The following is a 21,763-nucleotide window of genomic DNA, read 5'->3' on the forward strand; positions in this document are numbered from 1 at the left end:
ATTATTTGAACTATTATTATCATTTTTTTTGGTTTGTTTTCCCGAGTTTTGCAGGGAGCAGGCATTACGTGGAAAAATCCCTGGATTTAAAAAAAAAAAAAGACCTCTCAGGTGAGGGGAAAAAACTGCAGCTGCAGGCTTCTCAAAGTCACTTGGAGATGGGCTGTGGGGGCGTGGCTTAGAGGTCGGGGCGGGGCCAGGAGGAAGGGCCAGACTTGGGGGCGGGGCCAAAACCTGAGGGTCGAGGCTAGGGGCGGGTCCCGGAGAGAAGGGGCGGGGCGAGGGCTCGCAGCGCATGCTCGGTGGTGCCGCCAGCTCTGCCGCGGCCGCCAGCGCCACCGCCCACTCCGGGCTGGCCAGGGGCAGGCGGCCGGGCAGCAGAGTAGGGCCGGGCTGGGTGAGCGCACGGCCATGGCCCCGTGGCTGCAGCTCTGCTCTGTCTTCTTCACAGTCAACGCCTGCCTCAACGGCTCCCAGCTGGCAGTGGCCGCAGGCGGCTCCAGCAGAACGCGGGGCGCCGACACCTGTGGCTGGAGGGTAAGGAGAGGACAGCGAGTTTCTCGCTGTCCCCTAAAGCGCGGGGGCACAGGTGCTCGCGGGCAGTGGCGCCCGCGTTGACTTGCCTGCTCTCCGCAGAGTGCGCGGTGGGTCTGGGATCCCGCTGCTCCCGCCCTCCTGCCTCCCTCCCGGGGCGCTCGTCGGCCTGCCTCGGCTGGGTTGAAAGAGGCCGCCCGACCCCGGCTTTGTGTTGCTAATGAGGCGCGGCCACCGGCCGGGGTCCGGCTCCAGGAGGGCGGGCGAGAGGGGCGCCCGGCGTGGGGCAGGAGGGGGCGCCCCACCCTTTGTTCCAGGCCCGGGACCTCCTCCCCCTCAGGGCACAGGGCCCCGGGGCTGGGATCCTCCGAGCTATTCGCGTGGGGGGCGCTTTGGAACGGGAGTGGGGGTCTTCTTCCGGACCTCCGGTCCACAGCTCTGCAAAAGCCCGGGATTGCCAGGCAGGGGACCCTGAGTGCTGAGGAGGGGTGCGCCCCCCCGCCTTTCGGGGCCGCTTTGTTCCTTCTGGGCCGGGCCGTCTTACCCCACTTTCACCCCCACCTCAGACTCCTGACTTGCTGGTAAATTTTGCTCCCGCATCCAGCCCTTCGAACTGTCTCACGGATAACCGCCCCCACCTCCACCGCCATCCAGCTTGAGTTGAGGATATTTTTCGTGGCCAAAGGGAGGAATGAGCTTGTCCCCTCGGGCAGGTGCCCGAGACGAGACTGGAGGGGTGCACCGACTTTGTCCTGTGCTTGGAGCCCTCTGCCCCTAACCCAGCGCTTCTTCGATGCCATCTGGGCGGTGGGACATGGGGAGGGGGGTGTGCGCGGGGACGCTGCCGTCCCGAGTTTCTATCAGGGCTCCTGGGCTTGGGCGGTCGGAGGACCTGGAGACTGCGTCCATCTGCCCAGCACCCCTCCCACCCAAGCCAGGGCCAGCCTGGTGTCAGGGCACTCACGGCCTTCAGCCTTGTGGAGGGGACACCGGCTTTGCACTCAGGCAGCTGTGGAACATGACCTTGGCTCTTCTGGGCAGCCATGAGCCTCAATTTCTTCACCTGGAAAACAGGAGTAAATGGGATTTCCTAGTTGCCCTGGCACTACTGCTCTGAGGGATGGGTATGGGGTAGTTCTCTTCGAACAACGTCTACCCACCTCTTGTGGGGTGCTCTGAACGACCTCAAGCAGTCGAGGCCTAGAACCTGACACCCCTTTAGGGGCACAGGCTGGTGCCTCCAGCTCACTTGCCCCGCATTCAGAGAAACACAGTGCAGAAAATGAGGTATGAACCAAGTAGCTGAAATGTCTTCAAACCCAATAGCTGTGCTATAGACAGCTATAACCCACCCTCTCACCAACCCCATAGTGAATGTAACCTTCCGATTTGAGTAAAACATCACATTTTCTTACTGTCCCATTTTAGTAAAAATACCACTATTCTTGTTGTTGTTGTTTTTTTCATAGATACCAAGTTTTCCTCAGTTTTTAGATCAAAAAGTTTTCCTTAAGCCTTTCCCATGTTGACTTACCAATCCTAAATTTTCTGGATCTAAACTGCTGTGTTGGCTTTTGAATAACAGCATCACAGATATTTTATTCTGAACTTTCATAAGACGGCCTAGGTGGATCAGCCCAATTTGCTGTTTTTCTGCAATTGCCCAGGTGGCTTCACGTGTCAGTGCACAGACCTTGTGAAGTTTTAATGCTGTGGGTATAGCCGGGCCCCAGAGGAGCCAAGCTGGCGGTTTTGTGCCCTCTGTGGGAATGTGTTCGCCCCTAAACCTGCACACCCACAGGATTAATGGTGGCCCTCATCCCAGTGGCTTCACATTCATGCTGGGGGTGACCTTCTCAACAGCTCCTACCTTGGCCTCACAGTCCTTGCCTTGGGGTCATCTTCACCTACTTTTTGAATGAGCATGGAAGCCTCAGGGCCATCTCCTGGATTCTAGGCTCTTCCCAACCTGATGCGTGACTCCTTCCCTCCTGGACTGGCCTTTTGATGCATCTGATGGAGCCACCAGCTTTCCCTGACCCAGCTTCTCCACCTGCCTTACACTCACCTTTCCAACTTCAGCCCCTGGCCCTCCCACCCTGCTCCCTAACTCCTGTGCCCTTCATGCTGCCGAGGCATGCTTTTCCCCCGCTCCTGGGATAGCTTTTCCTCCCCTGAGAACCCCCTGCTTGGCCTAAGGCTCAGCTCAGGTGATGCCTCCTCAAGGAAGCCCTCTGAATGCCATTCCCCTTGCTTCGCCTTCTCCTGCAGGTCCTTGCCTTTGGTTCTCACCAGACTACATCGTCAGTATTTGTTCACATCTGCGTCTTCAGACTAGTTTCTTTAGCCAGGCGCTTAACCTCATGTTGGTGAGCTCAGAGCCTGGAGCCCTGTAAATCTTGGCTGAACCCAATTAGACCCTGCAGCCTTCCTGCTAAATCCTGTATGAAGTGATAGATTTTAAGCAGGGGGGTGGGGGAGGGGTCACGATCAGAGCAGTGAGCTCCAGTGTCTTCTCCGCAGTGGGCTTTTGTGCATGCTGCTCCCGCCTGTGTTCCTTCTCTTTACCTCTCAGCCTCCCCTCTCAGCTCCAGCATCACTTCCTGCAGGAAGCCTCCTCTGCCCCTACCTCCCTAGGTAAGATTTTACGGAAGTTGCTCTGTCAGAGGGCTGCCCAGTAAGTACTGGTGTACAGTTACTTGGGTATTTGATTCATGTCCGAGTCCCCTACCAGTTAGTGGGTGTTCAGCCCATAGTACTTAGTCTCAGTTCTGAGGTTGCTTACAGTCTACTTGGGGCTATGTTAACATATAAGGGTCGGTGATGTGTGATGCAAGCAAGAGAGGGCTTCCTGTGGGTCTACGTCACACAGAACTTGAGAAGGTGGAGGCACAGCAGGGTAGAGAAGTGAGCCCTAGAAAGGGGCAGGATCTGGGTGCTGGAGAGGAGCTGAGCGATTGACCCCCTGGCTCTCCAGGGGGAGGTTGTTCCAGGAACTCTTGCCCCTGCAGGAATGTGTATTTTCCCAGGACTTGCAAGGTGACTGGAGCCAGCTAACCCTCAGCAGCTGTAACCCTCCCTTCGGGGCTGCTCTCAGAGGAGCCAGCCTGGTCTAAGTGGTCAGATTTCACAACCTCCCCATTATTAGCGGGGCAATTACGGGGCCGATACCATCTTGAACACAGCGCAGTGTTTTAGAAATGAATTGTGGGCTCACTTCCTCGACTAGTGTTTTTTTTTTTTAAAAAAAAGTCTCTTGGGGCTCTTGCCAGGTAAAGTTGCTCTTTGAGTAATAAATACAGTTTTCACAAAGAAGTAACAAGTTGCAAAACTTCCGGAGGGGCTAGCATCCTCATTTACACTGAGTCTTAACTGCTTGCTTCTTGGAAGTGGAATGGTTTTGTTTGTGATGGGTAACTTTATGTTGGTCACTTGCACTGAGCTTTTTTCCCCTCCTCTTGCTTTGCTGGTTGTTTGAGAAGCCTATTTATGGAACAAGAAATTAGGAATCTATTCCCACAGGTTTTTATTTAGTGGCTTTTCCTGCAGTGGAGAAGGAGGGAACATTTCTTGCCTTCTTACCTAGATGGGGTACACCTTCCCTGGTCTATTATCCCTCAAACACAATTTCCACTCTCCCCCCCCTTCCCCCACCAAAGTCTGTTCCTTCAGGAATTCAGGAAGCCAGAATGCTGGCATCGTCTTTACAATGAAGTGCAAGTTTCCCATTTAAGGCAAATACTTCATCTCTAAAGGTAGGAAGGAATAGGGTGGTACTTGGAAAAGAAGAAGTTCCAGCTGATTAAAATTTAGGTTCCTGATAAAAGTCCAATCCAAGAACTCTCCTTGGCTGCGGGCCCAGCCATGTTTATTTAATTCTGAATTGGATGTGTTTTCATTCACTTGCAGCTCGTGGCTCTCAAGCCTGCATCTGGTCTGCCTGTCCTGTGGCCGTGTTGTCCATGTTACACATGCTCTTGTGTCTTTTACAGAATTCTTGGTTAAAAATGAGTCAGCCCTGGTTGACACATTTTTAGAGAAACATTTTTATAAGAAGTGTGATGCTTTCTTCCAGCCTGTTTTGCTATGTTAATTTGGGAATCCTTTGGCCGGGGTCCATCTTTCTTGAGCAGCCCTCCCTTCTCTCCTCTCCCCCATCCAGCCAATGGACCCGGAGCCCCTGCAGTGCCTGGGGCATTGTGCTAGTTCTTTTTTTTTTTTTTAATTTTTATTTATTTATTTATTTATTTATGGCTGTGTTGGGTCTTCGTTTCTGTGCGAGGGCTTTCTCCAGTTGCGGCAAGCGGGGGCCACTCTTCATCGCGGTGCGCGGGCCTCTCACTATCGCGGCCTCTCTTGCTGGGGAGCACAGGCTCCAGATGCGCAGGCTGAGTAATTGTGACTCACGGGCCTAGTTGCTACGGGGCATGTGGGATCTTCCCAGACCAGGGCTTGAACCCGTGTCCCCTGCATTGGCAGGCAGATTCTCAACCACTGCACCACCAGGGAAGCCCTGTGCTAGTTCTTAACTCGGGGATACAGCTGGGTGAATGAGACCAGCAACTAAGTTCCGACTGAGGCACCATTTCCTTCCAAACATGACTTCTCATGGTGAAGTCCAGGGGCTTCCAGTATTGGGATTGCCTCGGGAGCTCGTTAAAATGCAGATTCAAGGCCAATGGGACCAGAATGGGAGTGAGATGGGGCCCAGGAACTGACATTTTAACAAGCTCCTGTGATGCCCTCAATGGTGAGAATCATTGCTTTAGGAGACAGGGCTTCTGTGATCACAAGAAGGGGACGAGAAGCCACATTCTAAACATTTAAAATCAGAGCTTGACTTGAAATTACTTCACTGGACTTTGAGAATGTAAAGTGGAGACTTTGTCCGAGCTCTGGAAAATGGCAGGGGTGAGGCTGGCTGAAGGAGGACCTGGGGAGCCAGTCGTTTTGGGTGGGTGTCTCTGGCTTGGGGTTAAAGAGGAGGCTGGGGGTGAAGCGGACCCGACGCTTCCACTGGGTTCCTCCCCAGAACAGCTGGGCCTGTCTGGAAAACAGTCTCAGGAAAGAGTAGGGTAGGATCCAAATCATATCCTCAGCCATTCAAACTTTACAGATGGCTTCCTTACAAAGGCAAGAACAGCTAATGCTTTTTTAAGTCTTTATTTTAATTTGAGTATTTTTCATGCTTCATTTGGCCTAAAATGTGTGCGTGTGTGTGTTTTTTTTTTCCTTTTAAAAAAGTTTTCAAACTGTCTTTCCCTCATCAGTCCCTGAACTTTTCACATACCATGCCCCGGCAGATGTCTGCTGCTGCTGGGGCCACCCAGTCAACAATTAATTGTTCCTCTCATTCCTTGCTGCCTCTTGTGTCTGCCCCGATGGATGGGTTTTTAGGCTTCTGGAAGCTTGGGTCCCCCACCCTCAATTTGTAAGAGAATGGGCTGAGGCAGGGGCTTAGGTATCCCCAGAACTTGACAGGCTAGAGTGGGGGACAGCGCCTCTGGAGCAGACCTCTCTCCTGCCACCCTAGTCCGGCAGCCAAGACCATTTACGTTTCACATCTCCCCCAAATTTGGAGGTTCTTCTGCCCTCAGCAAGCCCAAGGGACCTGTCTATGTTGGTGCCACAGGCCCCATCTCCAGGCAGCCCAACTTGCCTGGCTGGTGGGAGGCAATGTCCTCCTGGGCAGTGTTTGTCTTGGCCGCCAGGATATTCTGAATGGGCCTGACACACGATTAGGTGACTGATGGCCCCGTAACACATTGTCTCCTCCAGGGCCTGGGGCCTTTGAAGCTCTTCCCTGTGGGAAGTAGACTATTTGCTCTATTAAAATGCCTTGGTATTTCCTCTGTTTAACCACAGGCCACTTCCTCTCTGCCACTCTAAACCCGGCGGGGCCACCGGCTGATTGAAAAGACACAAGCCCAGGAGTGATCACATCCTATTGAAACAGATAGTCTTACTGCAGATTAAAGCTGGAGCAGGTCTCTAAGAAGAAACCCAATCTAAGCGGGATTCGTTGACATGGCTCCTTATCTTGCTCAGAATTTAGCCTGTTGATGTCATTCACACTTAAAGCCCTGAATGCATTTTGTTTTTTGTAAGAAGGGAAGCCTAAATTGTAACCAAATTAGTGTGCGTTTCATCTACATACGGCAGGTTAAAGCGATTTGATCAACTGAATTTCTCATTGTGTGAGTTGGGAACTCTTCAGTGTCTGGGAAGAGCCTGGTGTCTATTCATAGAAAACCATACTTGGCTTATTCTCTGCTTGCAGATTCTGTCTGCTTGTTCTCACGTGTTCAGAAGCCCAAGTAAAACGTTTACAGCTTAAATAATACCAAGAATATATCTGGGAAGACTGTCCCTCATGCTTTCCCGAGCAGTATCTGGGAATGGTTTAATTATTAACACGAAGCATGAAACTAAAAATTGAACAATTGAAAAATTACCTGAGTAACAAAGACTGACATTTAAACTCCATCTGTACCCTGTTTCTTCTGAAGGGACCTAAAAATGGAATAACTAGTTAGTCTCTAATGAAGACTATTATTTTTTTTAAATTTATTTATTATATATATATATATTTTTGGCTGCATTGGGTCTTTGTTGCTGCACGCGGGCTTTCTCTAGTTGCGGCGAGCGGGGGCTACTCTTCATTGGGGTGCGCGGGCTTCTCGTTGCGGTGGCTTCTCTTGTTGAGGAGCACGGGCTCTAAGCACGCAGGCTTCAGTAGCTGTGGCTCGCGGGCTCTGGAGCTCAGGCTCAGTAGTTGTGGCGTAGGGGCTTAGTTGCTCCGCGGCATGTGGGATCTTCCCTGACCAGGATTCGAACCCGTGTCCCCTGCGCTGGAAGGTGGATTCTTAACCACTGCACCACCAGGGAAGCCCAAGATTATTATTTTAACATTTGCAACTCCATTGTTCAAACCATCCATGATAAAAACAGCTTTCCTTTTCTTTGGTTCCTTGTTTGGAAATGTTGGGGGAAGGTGGATGTAGCTAATTAAGGCTACAACATTTAAAGGGGGGACTTAATAGGTACCAGCTGTCCTCAACAAATCACTGGATGGATGACAAAATAAAGATGTGATGTGAACACACATGTAATTCTCTTCTAAAACGGAAGTTGGCCTGTAAATTGTGTGATTTAATAGGGTAAATGCAAACTACCTTTACTACGCACTTTTAAGAAGAATTTGTTTTATAGTAAACCTAATGTCTTAATTTGCATAAGGCTGGTACATTAAAAGTTGAAACGGCAGGACAGATGGCAGGTATTGTGGGAAGTTCAATAAATTATAATTTTATTGTATGTTTCTTTATTCCAAACCTGATCTAATAGACATTAACCATGAGGCTTTTCATTAAAATTACTACATTGTAGGGGGGCTTGCTTGAACTTATCAGAAATGCCTATAAAATTGAAGCAGTGACTTTGAAAAGAGAATGGAAATTGATAACATTAATTAAAATGTTCAGATGGATATTTACCTTTCACACATCAAATGAATACTTCAAGTGAATCCTTTTGAAATCATAAGGGATTAGGCTTTAACTATAACTTTTTTAGATTTTGAAAGTCCTTTATTCCCTTAAAAACTAGGAGTTTTTCCAAGTGTTCTGTTTTGTCAGTTTTGTAGATTTTCCCCCCAATGAATGGTAACCCTTTAAAAAATGCTGGCTGTGGCCCCAGACTTCTGTTCTGAGCTGGACTGTTTTACTTGCCAGTGGGAGGGCTGATGGGGATAGAGGGAGGGTTTCCTTGTAAAGAAGAGGTACATTTTCCTGAGATGCGCCATATGGTTCTCTGTGATTTTATTCTGTCCAGGTGATTTCTGGTTTCTCTTCTCCTGAAAAGGGTTTCTTCCCCTTTTATCTGAGGAAAATGCAATGCAGTCTGGACCAAATGCAGGAGCAGTCAGCCTGAGCATGGTCCCTGTTGAGTGACAGCTTATCGCCTCCATCCTCTGGAGGGGGCACATTTGCTCTGGGTGGGGCCCAGGCCCTCGCATGGTTACAATTTGTTGTAACTGCTCGATATCTGAAGTTCACAAAGACTTATTTGGTGTGAGGAGGCAAGAGCAGCTACTGTGTCAGGCCGTGGTTAAACTGTAGTTACGTTTTCTGGGAAAACACAAAGCGGAGTAGGACCAGGCCCCTGTCTGCAGTGGCTTCCTATCCAGGCGGGGCTGCGAGACAGAGGCATGGGGGCTCAGAGACAGCGAGATTCAGGAAGGACTCCATGCTACAGGGAACTCCCCGTCCTCGCTCTGCCTTGTCCACTCCTCCCAGAGTAGCATGAACCACGGTTCCTGCCGCTCCTCATCCCAGAACATTGCATCTTCTGCACTTGCCAGTGTGAGAAGCAGGGTAATGAGGAGCAAATGTCTGAGGTGCTGCTGGGCGCCCACCTTTGGAACTCTGGCTTTTTAGCCCACGTCTCAGTTGGTTCCCAGTAACTCTGGCTACTTGCTCTGCCTCAGTTTCCCCTGCTTTGGAGGAGGCCCGCCTTTCCCCGGGAGGCTTCTCCACAAAGCCCCCTAGGCTCCCTGTGTGAATTTCACCTTTGCCAGGAAGCCTACATTTAGTAAAGTCAGACTCATCCCATCATGCCTCCAGATTTAGTGGGATGCATTCAGTCTTTTTCAGTGATGCACTGAAGAAGGGGAATCTTGATTTGCTTATGAAGAAGACACTTAATTTGGATGGTTCAGAGGAGGCTTAGAGGGAGGGATCAGATGGCTGAAGAAGACTGGCCTCACCGGGGGGACTTTTGAGTGGGGCCTCTGGTGAGTGGAGCCAGGAGGTGGGGACAGTTTGGGCAGAAAGAAAGATGTGGGTGGGAATTCCCTGGCGGTCCAGTGGTTAGGACTCGGCACTTCCACTGTGGGGCCCGGTTTCCATCCCTGGCTGGGGAACTGAGATCCTGCAAGCTGCAAGGCGCGGCCAAAAAAAAAAAGGAAAGGAAAAAAACAAAAAGAAAGATATGGATAAAGCTGGAGGAGGGTGGCTCATTGGAGGAAGTGGAAACAAGAAGGCTGAAGATGGAGGCTGGGACTAGATAAAGGGGTGCCTTGAGTTTTGCCTGCATGTACTTGTCACGGATGGTGAGACTTGGAAGGTTTCTCCAGCAGATGAATGGCTTGATAGGAGTGACCCTCAGCAGCCATTCCTTCATTCAGTGAGTATTTGGCATTTTCTATGTGTGTGGCCTGGTTTCTGGAGCTTAGATTGTAGTAAGGGAGACAAATAGGATAACAAACTACCAGACCTGCTCTATTTAAAATAGCAACCGCTGCTGTCTCGCTCACCTCTTTTCTTCACTTGAGTTTTCTCCACAAAATTTTTTACCATGAAACACACAAGAGTGTTTTCTTGTCTGTCTGTCCATCTCCTTCACTGCACTATCAGCTCCCTGAGGGCAGGTCCTTGATCTGCTTCATTCCCTGCTGCACCAGGAGATCAGTGGCAGCACATAGTAGGTTCTCCCTATGTGTGACTAAGTGCTCTGAAGGAAATTAAAATGGGGTGATGAGAGCGGGTGAGCTCGGTGGCCTCTCTGAGGAGGTGACATGTAAGGCGAGCAATTGTAATGACAGTTTCCTCTGAAGTTCTATAGTTACCTATGTTCTATTTTTTAAAAAATTTTATTTTTATTGAAGTATAGTTGGTTTTACTTATGTTTTCTTAACATTGGTGCATCATGTGGCATTAGGTGCTGAGAGTAGCATGAAAATATGCTCGCCTTCATTCACACCACAGTTTATTGGCACTGTGTCCTCATACTGGCCAACTGCTAGGCTGCAGGACAGATTCCCAGGGAATGAGAGAGGCAGTGAGTAGGGCTGGTACTGGATGGGAAGCACAGTTTGCAAAGTGTTGGTTGCTTGAAGAGGGGATGTTTGGACTGTCCAGGTTGCGCTGCACTGTGGATGAAAAAAATGTAAAAAATGACTGCTAAGCACTAACTAAGCATCTTGGTTTTGGACTTTAGGAAACAAAGTGAATGAAATGACTCTCACTCCCTGGCAGCAGCCCTTAGGTGGTTTGACAGCTTGGTCTTTCTAACAGAGGTACGGGTCTCATTTTCTTTCGGTCCCCTCTGGTTGTGAATGCCTTTCATTTTCTGAAGTCACTAGAGGGTCCATCCAGAATCAAAGATGCTCTTTGCCGCCTTTCCAGGGCTGTGGGTTTGCCGGCCAGCTGTGGTAATGAGTTTTTGCCCAGCTTTGATTTTCATCCCTTGCCTCCCTGTGGGAGGAACTAGATATTTCTGATCTTACCTCTGCTCATATTCAGATCCAGCCAAGCAATCAGTGACTTCCCGGGCTTTTTTGTGGGAGACTGTGGGAAAAGTCCTGGTTGGCTGGCTATGAATTAATGAAATCCTTAGAAGCGTTCACTAAAGATAGCTCCTGTGGTTTAAAAAAATAGCATTGCCTTTTTAATTTGAGAAAGAGGTCATGGAGTTTTACCAAAATTAAGCAGAGAAAATGTAACATCTGGTTGTGCTGCCTGAAGACTGCTGCAGGGGGGGCTGGAGTGGTGGGTTCCCAGTGTCTGGCGCGCCCAAGGTGACTGCCAACCAGGTCTCTCAGGGCTGTTCTGGACACGCAGCCTGCCTCATTGTTCTCCTCCCTGGGTTTTGAAGCTTGAGACACAGAAATTCTATCCCAACATCTTTTCACTTCAGCACATTTCCCATCTACTGAGCTTTCTTCCTTTTACTTAAAGGGTCACACTTTTCTTTTTTTTCCCTTTAAGTGCACAGTTTTCAAGTTGGAGATTAGGGTAATCATTGCTTTTATCTCATTAAAAAAAGACTGGGGTAGATAATGGGGGAGAGTTTGGGTGGAAGGCAGGGGAGTTTTAAAGAGCCATTTTAAAAAGTTTTTAAATTAGTTGGAATTCTGATAAGAGGAGAAAGAGAATGATAAATTGCAGAAGAGTTTTAGGGAAAGGCATAAAGGGGTTTTAAAAGGACCTGTGCCTTGGGAGCTTCCCTGGTGGCGCAATGGTTAAGGATCTGCCTGCCAATGCAGGAGACACGGGTTCAAGCCCTGGTCTGGGAAGATCCCACATGCCGCGGAACAACTAAGCCCGTGCGCCACAACTACTGAGCCTGCACTACGGAGCCCACGTGCCACAACTACTGAAGCCCACGTGCCTAGAGCCCGTGCTCCGCAACAAGAGAAGCCCTCTCTCACCGCAACTAGAGAAAGCCTACGCACAGCAACGAAGACCCAACGCAAACATAAATAAAGAAACTATTGCCTTTGGGGAAAAAAAAAGGACCTATGCCTTTTATAAAAGCAGAAACTTAAATGTCTGCCGTGTGTACATACCCCCTCAACCACTACCCAGTTAAGTGAATAATCAGTTACACTACTATGGGTTTTAAAAATTTATTTTAGGGACTTCCCTGGTGGCACAGTGGTTAAGAATCCGTCTGCCAATGCAGGGGACACGGGTTCGAGCCCTGGTCCGGGAAGATCCCACATGCCGCGGAGCAGCTAAGCCCGCCGTGCGCCACAACTGCTGAGCCCTCGAGCCACAGCTACTGAAGCCCACATGCCTGGAGCCTGTGCTCCACAGCAAGAGAAGCCACCGCAATGAGAAGGCCGCGCGCCGCAACGAAGAGTAGCCCCCGCTCACCGCAGCTAGAAAAAGCCCGCGCGCAGCAACAAAGACCAAATACAGCCAAAAATAAAAAAATAAAATTTTTTAAAAAATTTATTTTAATCCTGAATCTATTCTGTATTGAGACTTTATACTTTGGGGTGTACATTTTCTGAAACAGGAAGATGAAGCTGTTGCTGCCCAGCCCCCACCCAGACCAGCAGGCAGCCAGTCAGCTGTACCTGGGGCTTCACTTTACTCTCTCGCCTATACTTTGGATTCTGAAAATTTGAAACCTATAGAAAAGTTGAAAGAACAGTGGGGTGAACACCTATTTCCCCTTAGCCTAGAGTCACCAGTGCTTTGCCCCACGTACCTCAGCTGTACTCCTAAATATCCTTCATGATTTCTTTCCGAATCACCTTCCAGGATTCAGACGAGGGCCACTCACTGCTTACAGACATCTCCTGTCTCTTTAGTCTCCTTTAACCTAAAGGAGTCCCTCCACTTCTTTTTGATCCTTTATAACATATACATCTGAAGAGTCACGGTCACTCGTGGTATAGACAGTCACACAACTTGGATTTCTGATTGTTTCCTCATGATTAGGGTCAAGTTAAATATTTTGGCAAGATCCCTCTAAAGGTGAGAGTGTGACATTGTTGGATTTTAGATATCAATAGGTAACAAATATAGGTATAGTTTTAGCAAAGAGCAAAATATGTTTTTTCTACTTGAAATTGTACATAGGGACCTTTCTAATGATTTAACCCAGTTTGGTCTTGTGTTATTTGTCTTTTTTAAAAACGCAGTGCTTTACAGTAGGGCTTTCCTTTTACTTTACTGAGCGTCCACAGAAACTGCAGGGTGTCATTTGTGCTGTCCTGTAATTTAATGTATTTCCTTGAAGACGATTTTAAATCAGTTATGCTCTCAAAATTGGGAGTGCTGCATCCCAAGAATGCTTAAGGCTTTTGCTGTTCACCAGGGCTTTTTGCAAACAGTTGTAGATGTCGCCCTCAGCGACCGACCAGGAATGAGTTCCTATTATAACCTCCCCTTGGCCGGGGCAGGTTTACGGTTGAGTGCTCCCTCACACCCAAACTCAGCCACTTCTTTCCTTTGTGCTAAGAAAACAATGAACTTTATTTCCAGAAAAGGCCACTTCACTCAAAACATGTCCTCAATTTCCAGTCTTCTCCTTCTATGATTGTGTATTGCCTAAATTATTTTATTAGAGACCCTTAACAGAGTTGCATTCGTTTAACTTGAATTACTCTTTTCTACCTCATGGCATGCCTTTTCTTTCTTTTATTTGTCCCTACCCCAGATTTAAAGCCCAAAGACTCAGAAAGTTAATATTGATTATTTTTCAAAGTAAGTTAAAACGTCAAAAAGTGACAAGTTGTTATTCTCCCAGGGTACCAGGGAGACGACAGAGACGAGCCCTCCATCTTTTATTCATAAGTGCAGGGAGCCGGCGAGGGCGCGGGAGGGCCTGTGCGCCAGTCGTTTGTTCAGCTTTCAGGACCAGGCCTCCTCCCCTGCTGGCCGTGAAATGTCATGCCGCGATGTAATAGCGGGACATTCAGTGTCCAGAGAATGGACTGCAGAGGTTCAACCCCGCTTTTCATTTTATTTTCTGGCACCGAATCCACGGTCGCCTCCGTGGCCTGACAGCAGAAGGCCAGAACAGCAGCGATCGGGATGCTGGTAGTAGGGATGCTGTGCCGGGGTACACGCAGGGCACCAAGGCTGGGCCAGGGTGCGCCTCGGGAGAGGGCGGCGGGCTGCCTTTGCTTAGTCTAGTCTACCCTGCTCAAGGAGAGGGTTCTTGTTTCCATGGCTCTGCTACCGTCAGTATTGGTGGGAGAGGGAGTGTAGAGTGCTTTTGAGTTCAGAACTCACTCAGGGATAAACATTTTTGTGTAGAGGGCAGTCCTGGGGCAGGGAGCTGAGTCTGTGAGACTCCCTGGGCTCTGACGTTTTCTTTAGAAAAAGAGAAATCAGGCAGCACTTGCTAAGCAGGCTTAGAATTTGATTTAGAGCAATAGTTCTCAATTGGGGGTGATTGGGGAATCTCTGGAGACACTTTTGGTTGTCACAACTGGGAGGGGGTTTGCTACTGGCATTTCCTGGGTAGGGACCAGGGATGCTGCTGAACATCCCCAAATGCACAAGTCAGCCTTTCCCAGTAATGGCCCCAAATGTCAGTAGTGCTGAGGTTGAGAAACCCTGATTTTGGGGTCCCATTTTAGTATTTGAATTTCTCAGCTCACTTAGCCTTATAACACTTTTCAATTTCCTTTCTGTTTAACAGAAGCTGCTGGTTCTATAAATCTGCACTCAGGATGAATTTCCATTAAATTCTCTAAGACATATGATTAAACTATCGTGATGCTCCTTGAAGATATGCCCTGAATGCAACTACTATTTAAAATGCAAAAGATGATTTTTTTGTTTTGGCCATAATTTGATCAGAGTAGCATAACCTGTGCCTCTGTTTTTGTTACTCACTGATGGTCTGTGGATAACATTACATTTTTTCAGCATGAAACCCAACACTTCAAATCCCTAAAGCAGTCTCAAATTTATGGTTAATAAAAGCATTTATTGTACTGGATGTCATCTGTTATATCACTCTGGGGCTAGAAACTGGCAAGCAGTGGACAGGAAATATTTTCATTTCAAATCGCTTCAATCTTATGGTCTAGGGGCAAAAGTGTCTGATTTCAGGAAAGCCGCGGTGAATAGCATAGTAATGAATGCATTTTTAGTTGATTAAGCAGGCATTCTCTCCCTTTCAAACAATCTTCTCTCTTTGGCTTGGTGGGGCTAAATAAACATGTGATGTTAAACGATAGCATTTCTTGGGTTGGCCATTCTTTTCCTTTGATCATCTTAAAACTTTTCAAAGTGTTTTCCAGGAATCCTCAGCAGAGCAGGAAGGAGCAAGTCCGGGAGAATGGCTAGACTCGAGTGTTGACCCTCCTTGTAATTATTTACTTTCTGAGCAGAGGAGGTTTTCTGAGATGATGCTGACTCTTCCAAATTCCTCTTTAAAGATGGAATTTGGTACCCTGCCCTTGGGATCACGAATTTAGGAGGAAGAAACGTGATTTTTTTTCTTTTTAAAGGCTGCAATTTTATTGTAACTTGAGTCCTGATTCCCCCACAGCCATCAAGTAAACAGGGTGAGGAACGTTCCATTCAGAGGCAGCCCTGGGTGGTGGTGATATATCCGGGGCAAGGTACCTTTCATCCTGGCTGCCCAGTGCCTTTGAACGTGTTATGTAAATCATCACTGCCACTGAGCTTCGGAGGTAGACAATTATTTCTGATGTGGTTCCTTTTTTTCCAGATGAGGATTCCATGGCACAAAGAGCCAGGAAGGGATTAGGATGGGAGGCCATGTGCCTCAGAGAGCCCTCTGTCTGCCAGATACTACGAGAGCCACAGAGTTCTTACCTTGCCTGTGCCCCCAGCAGCGAACTTGCCCTGCCTTCCCAGCACCCAGCCATGTCTGCCATGTGCAACAAAGCAACTCATGGAGGTGGGAAGAAAGCAAGACTAGATACCAGCGAGCGCTTTGCAGATAGTTAAACTAGGATTCGGCATTTACCCCAGAGGTTACCAAACTTGGCTGAACTCCAGAATCACCGGAGGAACATTCTTGGGAGGGGGCGTGGAGGTGGGAGATTCCGGGATTCACCCCAGACCTGCTTAAGTGGGATTTCCAGGGGAAGGCCAGGAATCTGAGTTTTTAAAAAAGCTGCCAGATGGGTGGTTGCCAGGGTTTTGGGGGGTGGATGAAGGGTTTGACTACAAAGGGGGCAGTACAAGGGAATTTTGGGGGGATGATGGAACTGTTCTGTGTGCTGATTGTGGTGGTCGATACAGCGATGTATACATCTACACATCTAATTATACATTTATATATGTATAAACTTGTGGAACTGTACACCAAAAAGTCCATATTTACATGTAAAAAAAAATGCTGCTTGCATGAAACTGAGCTATCACCAAGGTGTCAGGTGGGAAGAGTCGTCCAGCTGTAGGAGAATGCCGCCTGGAATTGCAGAGGCAGGTAAGGAGGTCCTCCAGTAAAACTTTCTGTGACAATGGACATGTTCTTCCCTGCACTGGCCAGTTCAGTAGCTATTAACCATGGTGGATGAAATGTGGCCAGCACAGTTGTGGGACTGAATTTTAAATTTACTCAAGTTTAAATAGCTACACATGGCTAGAGGCTGCCCTGTTGGACAGTTTGCCTTAGAGGCAGGCATTGCCATACCGGGGGGGGTCTTTGGCTCTGTGCCAGGTGCACACAGAGCCCACAAAGAGCCCTTTATGCTTGAGGGACCATAGTAAGTCATCCCAAGTAGAGAGCAAAATGGGCACGTGGGCCAGCAGCGTGGGTTGGTAAGGACAGAGGAAAAAGGAACCTTGGAAAGAAGAGTGATGTGAGGTGGGTCCAGGCAGAGAACAGTCTTGCCAACTGGAGGAGTCAGCTTTTCTTCCCCTAGTGCAGAAGTCAGAGGGTGCCAACTGTGGGCCACTTCCTTCCCCAACTTCCCAACCTCATTCATCTTAAAAGATGCAGTAGTTAGTATGTTCTTTAATTATACTTCTGTTCCTCTGAGGTGACATGACATACAGGAAGCCATTGGAGGGTTCAGGGGAGCGATGCGTGGACAGGGTTAGGGGGTACTTGTGGCTGGGCTGAGGGTTTGCTGGGTCCCCCTGCCAACCTGGACGGGGTGTGGTGAAGAAACTGTGTGGGCATATTCTGCTGCCCTTTGGGGAATGAGATGCTATGAAAAGGCAACTGGGCACAAACCTCCCACTTAGGCATGGAGCACACGGCCTCCATCTAGGCATATGTTCAGACACTCTTAAACCTACGTCTCCACCCCCATGGATTTATGCCATCTTAAACAGCGTTACTTTTCCAAATGCATTTATAAAAGAGTGAGATTGTGAAAGTGTGGCCTTTTATTAGTGCAGACCAAATGGTGACAGAAATAATGTTCCAGTTTGTCAACATATTTGTCCTTAAATTAATTTGCTAAATGACTAACAAAAAAAAAATTCATGAGCTATGGCTTTTTATAAATTAGGAGGTTTTGTTAATATTAGAGTAGGGCTTACTTGAAAGCCTGAGGGGGGGACTTATTTTTTTTAAAGAAGGGGCTTTAAAATTAGAAGAGCTATTCTTTTATTTTTATATGAAAACTTCACATCTTTAGATCAGGAAGAGAAGGGCATTCTGAATCATAGCGTCTTTAAGTAGAGTTTCCTTGTGTTGCCTTTATAAATTGGTAACTTCAGCCTAATGCAAAAAAAAAAAAAAAAAAAAAAGAGCTTAATGAGCATTAAATGCTGCTTCTTCCATTCTTGAATATAGAAACATTTTGATATAGAGTTGTAATCAGTATTTTTAATGGTTATTATTATCTTTTTTACTTACATTTGTTTTCCGAAGATATTTCCATGTTTTTACATAGTTTACAGACTTGTTGCTCTTAGTGGTCATATGATATTTTCATGTTGTGTGCCCCTGCCCCTTTTACTACCCCTCTCCCCTATAGGTGAAGCACTTGGGCTATTTCCAAGTTATTGCTGTTACAAAGCTGCTATGAATATCTTCACGCAGATTGGTTTCCTGTCCCACCTCGCCATTTTGGTTTGTTTCCTTGGCATATATAGTGTTTCCCAAAGTGGAATTACTGTGCAAAGGTTTTATAGCTCTTACAACACGTTTACCAACCTGCCTTGTATAATGACTGAGCCAATTTACTACAAAGAATTGTGTTTTGAGAAGAGGGTAAATTTGGTCCACAAATCCCAGCTCTACCATTTGCTATCATTTATTGTGACCTTGGGCAAATTTCTTCATCTGTAAAATGAGTCAATAATAGTTTATCTCCCAGGATTGTTCTGAGACTTAAATAAGTTACTGTCTTTAAAACATTTAGCTCTGTGCCTGACCACATAGTAACTACTTATAATGATTGATGGCAGATGGCTGTCAGTTAATGTGTGCTCATTTTTCCACATCCTAAAAAATATTGACATTTATAATTTTTATTTACACTTTGTTATTTGAGTTGTACCTTATACTTGTTTCATTCTGGGTTTATTAGAGAGGGACTGAATCTTTCCACCTGGTGATTTACCTTCTGAGTAAGTTTTTAGTGCTTTTAAGTCTGGTGGTATTAATGTGAGGTGTGGATGAAATGCTGCTCAGTAAAAGTATTAGGGAAGACGTTTAAGTGAGTGAATGAGGGTTTTAAAATCAGAATATTGATTGAGTGACTCTTTTGCACTTAATAGCATATTATGAAAATAGTTGAATCTAAGCGTTATCATGGGAATTCTATTTGTACCTGTAATTTGGCTAGTGAACCTTTCTTCAGACAGATTTTCCAAGGTTGATTTTGGATTGATCACACATTTGCTGTGAATAGAATATATATGAATCCTGTTTCACTGCAGCTTTTGCAAATCCTGATCTTGGGCTAGAAGCCACTCTGTTAGATGGTCTCATTTACATCAGTGTGACCTGCGAGATGAGGGCATCCAAGGCCAGCTGAGTGTGACTGTGGACAGGGCAGGTGACCCCTCTGACTCAGTTTCTTTACCTATAAAATGGGACAGTCAGACTAGAATTATTCTTAAGAATTTAAGAATTGTTTATATTGAGATAACTTGAAGTTTTAACTCAGAGGATAATTTTTCTATCCTACCCATTCCATTTCCTTATTGAGTCGGTCCCTTCTGTTTCCATCTGGACTCTTGCCTCTTGCACCTGGGTGTCCTGTTTTTGATCTGTCTCGAGAAAAAACACCCAGCCTGTGGCCATTTTTGCAGATCTTTCTCTAATAAAAGTAAAGTGTCTGTCCTCCGCATAGGTTTTGATTTTTTTAAAAGAAATTTGTACACTGGGAATTCCCTGGCGGTCCAGTGGTTAAGATACTTTGATTGCCGAGGGCGCGGGTCCGATCCCTGGTCGGGGAAGTAAGAGCCCACAAGCTGCGTGGTGCGGCCAAAAAAAAAAAATTCGTACACAGATAGCTTTATTTCTACCAAGTGTGCCCGCCGCATCGACTCCACTGTCATTGTGATTTGCATGTACTGGTGTTTACCCAGAGGTGCCTAGTGTGTCCATCTGCCTCCATCCTTCACGTTTCCCGTGCTCTTGTCCACATGGCCAAAGGCCCCCTTGCATCTCTTGTTTTTTTTTCAACATTACACTACTGTTAATGATTGCTTTCAACCTATTTAGTCTTCTGGGCCAGGAGCTTTTAGGGTCCAATCAATCACTGAATCCATAAACAAGGGCACTGCCTCAGACTCCCCGTGAGCCCTGAATTACATCAGGGTGTTGACAGTCCCGGAGGCCTGGACCACTCTGTCAGTGACTGTCAGGGGGAAGAGAGGATTCGGGTATGTGCGCAGTGGTGGCAGGGGTGGGAGAAAGGCAGCTGCAGATAAAAACTGACCAGAGATAAGAAAATGTTTGTTTGGCAGAAAATCTGCATGTGGGTAATTGCAGGGCTGAGAGATTAATTTTGTTTCCCTTTCACCCCCATTTGCACCAAGCTGTCTTCTTTTTGAATTGAAGTATATTTGATTTACAATGTTATATTAGTTTTAGGTCTGCAACCTAGTAATTCGATATTTTTATAGATTACACTCCATTTAAAGTTGTTATAAAATACTGGTTATATTCCCTGTGCTGTACATTACATCCTTGTATCTTATTTATTTTATACCTAGCTGTCTTCTTATTAGGAAAGCTAAACAGGTTAAAAATAACGATACACCTACACACCAATCCCTCACCCAGGGATTGCTGTCCCCTGGGTTTCCGTCTAGGTACTGTCATCCTGAGTGGTTGCCACCTGCCCAGGTTGAAGTGGTGTTGCTTTAGTGGGTCCTGGGTGACAGTTCCTTGGATACGATAAGAACATTTCAGGAAGAGTGGAAGAAGTAGCATTTAATGCTCAGTAAGCTCTTTTTTTTTTTTTTTGCGTTAGGCTGAAGTTACCAATTTATAAGGGCAACACAAGGAACCTCTGCTTAAAGATGCTGATTGGCAGGCAAGGAGACAAGAATGCTTGATAGGCTGTCAGGAAGCTGGTCACCTCCAGAGGGGTCTGTGACACAGGCCAGAGGGGGAAGTGATGGTGAGAGGCTGGGGAAGAGGTCACCCATGCAGAGACCAGAGCTTGCAGCTTGAGGGCACCGAGAAAGCTTTCTTGATGAAGAGCCTTATCTCCAGGGGTCATGCCCTCCAGAAGCTCTGAGCTTAGCCAGGTGCCCTGGGAAGGCACTGGGTGGTTTTAAACCAGCACCTCCACCTGCAGCAGTAACAGAGCAAGCAGTCTTAATCCCCTGCAGAAAGGACTGAGGTGTGCATGATACTTGCAGCTTGTACCTCTAAATACCCTCACCCCAAGTAAAGCTTGGTTGTGAACACCTTCCCTGAACCTTGACCAACACCCCATGAAATTGGTGGTTCCGTCCTGTGGCCTATAGCTTGTGGTACACTGCCAGAAGGACACTGGGCAGGACGTCCAGTCCTTTATGCTTGCAAGCGCCTTTGAGGGTCTCCCAGTGCCCCCAGCTGGTTCCTCACTGAGCACATTCATGTGCTTTGATGCGGTGAGGCTGGGAGGTGGGGTGGGATAGGAGGCAGGGAGTTGTCTTCTTGGGATCTGCTCCTTACTGGGAGCTTTTCCCCTTTGTTCTGCTCTGGGCTGGATGAAGCTTCAACCTTTGCAGAACGCTCTTGGCTGGGTGAAAACATCTTGAAATGGGATTTATACCTATGGAAATTGAAAAGGAGATAAATCGCAGGGACTGTTTCTCCTGTTCTGATGCGCCTCCCGCCCCCTGTAGGTATAGAAATGTTTAGCTTCAAATAAGTGGCTTGAGATGTATCAGTGTTCTCATTTGGAAATGTGAAGTTGGCCGCTGCCAAAAGGTGCTCCCTCACCTAGTCTTCACTCAGGTAGCACAGGGGTGTCCCTTCCACCTGAATGTCACTTCCTGGGCATTGGGCCCCCATCTCAGTCACTCTTAGACCCTTCCCCGTGTCCTAGCCCTGCACTCTGCACATCCTGGGTGCTCTGTGAATAAGGGCTAGATTATCCTACTGAGTACAGATATTCAACTTACGCACGTTAGCGCTTTGGGTAAAGGGGTTTATGTGGGGTCAGCATTCTGGGGAGTGTGTGATGCCTGGAGGATCTTAGTGACCTGGCACATCTGCATGTAAGCACAGCCTCTGAGCCCCGACCTACTTCCCATAGGGTTCCTGGCAGCCTCTGGGGACTCAGACTGTTCATCCCGGACATGTTCCCCTGACTCCTGGGAGGAGGCGCCCCAGGGCCTCCTCTCTGGTGGGATCACCTGACCGGGGTGACTTGGCCCTGTCAGAATTGTCCAGGAACAGTGGAGATGAAGTCTGTCTAGCACTGAGACAATTCTGTGCCTTTGCAAACAACACACTTCAAAAAGGATCCCGCCACCGCCCCCAGGGCATAGTAAGGTGGCGGAAGGAAGCAGTGGCTCACAGTGGAGTTAAACTTGAAGGT

General features: G+C 47.5%; 1 protein-coding gene across 1 annotated transcript in view; it reads left to right on the forward strand.

Moving 5' to 3' along the window:
• The first annotated feature begins 343 nt into the window (after positions 1–343).
• The window catches only part of IL17RD (interleukin 17 receptor D), a 67,509-nt gene continuing 46,089 nt past the window's right edge, over positions 344–21,763 (forward strand). Inside the window, exon 1 of the mRNA XM_068558790.1 lies at positions 344–537. Coding sequence (XP_068414891.1) covers positions 412–537 — 126 coding nt within the window. The 5' untranslated portion in view covers positions 344–411. The remainder of the gene's footprint in view (positions 538–21,763) is intronic.

Source organism: Eschrichtius robustus, chromosome 12 (genome assembly GCF_028021215.1).
Source record: "Eschrichtius robustus isolate mEscRob2 chromosome 12, mEscRob2.pri, whole genome shotgun sequence".
Lineage (NCBI taxonomy): Eukaryota > Metazoa > Chordata > Mammalia > Artiodactyla > Eschrichtiidae > Eschrichtius > Eschrichtius robustus.